The sequence below is a fragment of the Gavialis gangeticus genome, unplaced genomic scaffold (assembly GCF_001723915.1).
Source record: "Gavialis gangeticus isolate Ggan-Ray unplaced genomic scaffold, GavGan_comp1, whole genome shotgun sequence".
Classification (NCBI taxonomy): domain Eukaryota; kingdom Metazoa; phylum Chordata; order Crocodylia; family Gavialidae; genus Gavialis; species Gavialis gangeticus.
In genome coordinates, this window is record NW_017729015.1 from 20,879,530 (window position 1) to 20,884,017 (window position 4,488).

Consider the following 4,488-nt stretch of genomic DNA (forward strand, 5'->3'; position numbering starts at 1 on the left):
GCCAGGAGTGACCAGGAATAACGGTCACAAGCTGGCAGAGGGAAGGTTTAGGTTAGACATCAGGAGGTGCTACTTCACTGTCAGGGCGGCTAGGGTCTGGAACCAACTTCCAAGAGAGGTGGTGCAGGCTCCTACCCTGGGGGGTTTTAAGATGAGGTTAGATGAACACCTTGCCGGGGTCGTTTGACCTCAGTACTCTTTCCTGCCATGGCAGGGGGTCAGACTAGATGATCTGCTAAGGTCCCTTCTGACCCTAGAAACTATGAAACTATCTATAATGTTTAAGGTCAGGTATTACTGGAAGTTCTGAGGATTTTACTTTTGGTCCTTAAGTCAGATTTTAAAGGCTCGGCTGCTGGAGTCTTGGGGCAGTGGCTGTCCAAGCGTGTTATGGCAGTGGTACCCAGATGCAGGCTGAGCTCTCTGGGGCCTGTACAAACACCTTTTCCTGAACTGAGGAGTTTCTGATCTCATGTCAAGCAGGGCAGCTGCTGCTGTGGCTGATCACATGCCAGCATGTGTGCTATTGTTGTTCAGCGTGTAGAGCTCCTTGCTGGGTGTCTTCCACAAAACTACGTTTGTAGCAACTGCAAGTAGCAAGCAAGGAGGTGCTGAGGCAACAAGCACCTTTGTCAGAAGGTTCAGTAAGGACAGCAGTGCCAAAATCGGGCATCAGGGGTGGCATGCTGCTTGAAAGGAAATGAACCAGTGTGTGGCGAAGCAGTGGGCTTATTCCATGAGACAGCAACATTGGAGCATGTTTGAAAGAGCTCCCGTCCCCCATCCCCACCCCAAAATACACACTCAGCTCAGAGGACAGTGGGAAGCAAGACAGCCCCTCTACCACTCTGTGCACATTGCTGCAGGGTGCTCAGTTAATGGCAGGGGCCTGAGTTTGGATCTGTCACCACCCACAGCAATACTTAGCTCTGTGAACATGAGTACACGAATGGTGCCCCACTTACTAGGAATCCTGGGCTGTCTGTGTATGCTCCATCTGGATGCTGTATAAACATACTGGATAAGAGCTTGGAAGAGGCAGTGACAAAGGTAAAAAACTTTATTAGTAAACATTGTTTTAAGATCAAACTACAGAATCGCAGAGACCATTCCCAGACAGCTCCCCATTCCAAGACCTGCATGCTCAGGCACTGCTGAATCAGGTCACAGTAATGAGAAAAACAGTTGAATCTTTAACTTATAAGACAATGAGCAAAAATGTTTCTGGTTACCCTTCAGCATGAAAGCCAGGGTCATGTTCCGAAGGTGGCAAGTCTCGGTCACCAAATATGAGCTGTTTGTTTTGCAGAACAAACTGTGAGTGCTTTCTGAAGGGCACCACGATGGCACTTACTTCTTCGGTGCAATGATGCCTTCAAGCTGGGCCTACAAAACAAAAGGACATTAAAGGGAAGGACAAGTGTACACTTTAGCTATATGAAAATGGATGGGGGAGCTGCTGCTGAGGAGCATAACCACTGTTATACAATCTTATTTGTATCTGTAGTGATATGAGCAAAACTGGCCTAAATTTGATCCTGAATGAAGCGAGGTTAAAGTTAAAGCAGTTCTGCTACACTTGTGCTGTTACAGAATCGTGCAGACCTAACAGCTGCAACGGGATTCTTTGATAGTGAAACAATTGTTACATCTGTCTCTACCCTAAATTTTGATTAAAATAAATCTAAAAGATAAACCCCATGCTGTTGAAAAGCGATCAATTGTCTGCTTTAGTTCCACAGTGAGGATGCTGGGGGATTGCTGCAATACTCCCAGGGAAGCAGGCCAAAGGGCTCTTTATAATTCCTAGTTATTTCATTCCTTGCGCCATGTTTTATAAATTAGGTTTTCATTCCTGGCATGCAGGCTTGTTGCGTTATGAGTAGAAAAGAGCTGGCCTTGGTTTCATACAATGAAAGGCTTGGTTTATAATGTAAAGCACTGAAAAGGAAATTAAATAAAAGCTGTTGAAATAATGCTCTGGGTTTGCTAAGTTAGATGTTTGGCTCTGTGGGGTTTGGAATGCAAGTTCCGACTCTGGGACAGAAGTATCTGGGAACAACAAAGTTGTTTTTTTAAAGCCATGGAGATAAGTTACTATACTAGATAAAGGAACTTGCTACCAATGCATAGGGAACCTGTGCTGAAAACTGCACAGGACCCATAGACTACCCTCATCCCTGAGCCATGCAGGATATGAACACCAGTGAGTGGTCCATGTACAGCTTTTCAAGTAAGTCTAGTTTAAGGGAGCTGCGTGGATTTAGTGGCAAGATATCCTTGGCCAAATGTCTGCTGTGCTTTGGATCCACAGACAGTGCCGGATGGTCTGAAGTTAACTGATATTGTCTGAGCAAGTTAAGGGTGTAGGCGGGAGAAGGCAAAGGAATGCCAAAGATAAGACAAGTAGCTCAGAGAGCTGAGTAAACAGATTTAGATCTGTCCAGGAAGATTTTGCATTGTTTTAAATAAACCATTTTGCCACAAGCATGAGTTAATTTTTCAAATGCAAATAAGTGCATTATCCTGGGAGTAGTTAACACACGCCCTGCTTTCATCCTGATTGCCAAAACAGGAGCGCTGTGTTACACAGTTGTTCTGTCTGAGAACGGGATTTCCATGATCCACAACAGCCAAAGGAAGAATGTCTTCATTACAGCCCTACTCTGACTACGTTCACCAGCAGCTAACTGGAGAAGAGGAAGGATGCTACTGATGACAACACAAGAAATATGTTCTGAACCAATCCAAGCAAACACTTACTACCCTAGGAACCTAGGTGGTGAGTCTGCACCGCTCCAGCTTCCATGCTGCTTATGATGCATAGTGCCTGGAAGCCCCAAGACAATGCAATGACACTTCCCACATGGATTTTGGTTCTTGCTGTTGAAAGACAGGGTTGGAAAAGACAAGTATGTGGTGACTCACTCGTGGGATACGTTTAGACCTGAGCTACTCTCCTACCTGGGCCACTAGTGAAAGGAAGCACAAGCTAAATTGAGATGTGTGGCACAAGCACCATTCTGAAAGCTCAGCAAGTTTCTAGTGTGCACCAGGCAGAAGGGTTTGCTCCTGGTACCCTTCCTTAGCTGGAAACCAAAGGACTAAAGGAATGTCACTTTATGATCTGTTCCCTATTACAGTATATTTTCTAAGGTTCTTTGCAACAAGAATCCTCTTGACCTGCAAACATACAGCAAGGCCTCTCCTGCCAGAGATGCCTAGCACCCAGTTCCCGCTGCCTCCTGTTTCGTGGGTGAGGTCTTGGATAAGGATGGAAGAAAAGGCTCTATTATACCACAAAAAAGGGGTTTCATCCTCCTGGCAACTGTCCACTTTACAATGTCCCTTGGTGCAAAGAGAACTGGCAAGGTGTCAAACCAATAGTAAAGAAAGTCATGCTGTGGTCCTGGTTTGACTTTATGGGACATCCTGTTCTGTTCTTAAATGGCTTCGAGGGAGCAGTGCATTCTCAGCAACTTGGTATTTTCTGCTCACAGCCACCTAAGAACTCGCAAGTCAGGTGCATGCAGGAACCTGGACCTTGAGGAACTGTCAGTGTTAAAGTGCAAACTCTAAGATCACCTAAAGATTTGTAGGCCTAAACTGTCTCTGTATCTCAGCCCCAGCTGGGCCTAATGTGTTCCATACTCAGCCAACTGATCATCAGAAAGCTGGGCTCACTTGAGCTACCATTGTGATCATCTTCCTCCTACAGAAGCGCGGGGAGGTTTGACGGTTCAGGGAAAGCACAATGTTAGTGTCAGTTATATTGGAACTGGGTCTTTTTTTTATAAGAAAGTGAAACAAAGACGCAAACAATATTTCCATGTCTCCCTATCTTCCCACCAGCACTTGCAGTTGAGAGTGGGGGTGTCTTCACTGACCTTCAGCTGCTGATTGGTTCGTTTCAAGAACTGGACCTCCTCACCATGCTTCTTCTCCTCTACCTGCCGCCTTTCAATTTCACGTTTTTCAACAGCTTCACATTTAGCTTTTTGCTCATTCACTTGTCTTTCCAGCTCTCTCTTCTCCTCTTCCAACTCTGCAATCTTTGAAATGAACACAGATCTTGCTTGTGTTGTTACACTTTGGGAGTACATAGTTTCATAGTTAGTAGGGTCGGAAGGGACCTGAGCAGATCAAGTCCGACCCCTTGCCATGGCAGGAAAGAGTACTGGGGTCAAAAGACCCCAGCAAGGTGATTGTCAAGCCTTGTCTTAAAGACCCCCAGGGTAGGAGCCAGCACCACTTCTCTTGGAAGTTGGTTCCAGATCCTAGCCGCCCTGACAGTGAAGTAGCGCCTCCTGATGTCTAATCTGAATTTACCCTCTGCCAGCTTGTGACCATTATTTCTAGTCACTCCTGGCCGTGCTTGGGGAAACAAGGACTCTCCCAATGCCTGCTGGTCCCCCCTGACTAGTTTGTAACAGGCCACTAGGTCCCCCCTCAGCCTTCTCTTGTGGAGGCTGAACAGGTTCAGGTCCC

At 46.2% G+C, this 4,488-nt stretch overlaps 1 protein-coding gene across 1 annotated transcript in view; it reads right to left on the minus strand.

Annotated features, from left to right (window-relative positions):
• Positions 1-1,042: 1,042 nt before the first annotated feature.
• DNALI1 (dynein axonemal light intermediate chain 1) overlaps positions 1,043-4,488 on the minus strand; it is a 6,502-nt gene continuing 3,056 nt past the window's right edge. The window contains exons 4-5 of the mRNA XM_019512548.1: positions 3,888-4,052; positions 1,043-1,386 (exon numbers count right to left, since the gene is read on the minus strand). Of these exons, the coding sequence (XP_019368093.1) occupies positions 1,351-1,386; positions 3,888-4,052 (201 nt within the window). The 3' untranslated portion in view covers positions 1,043-1,350. The remainder of the gene's footprint in view (positions 1,387-3,887; positions 4,053-4,488) is intronic.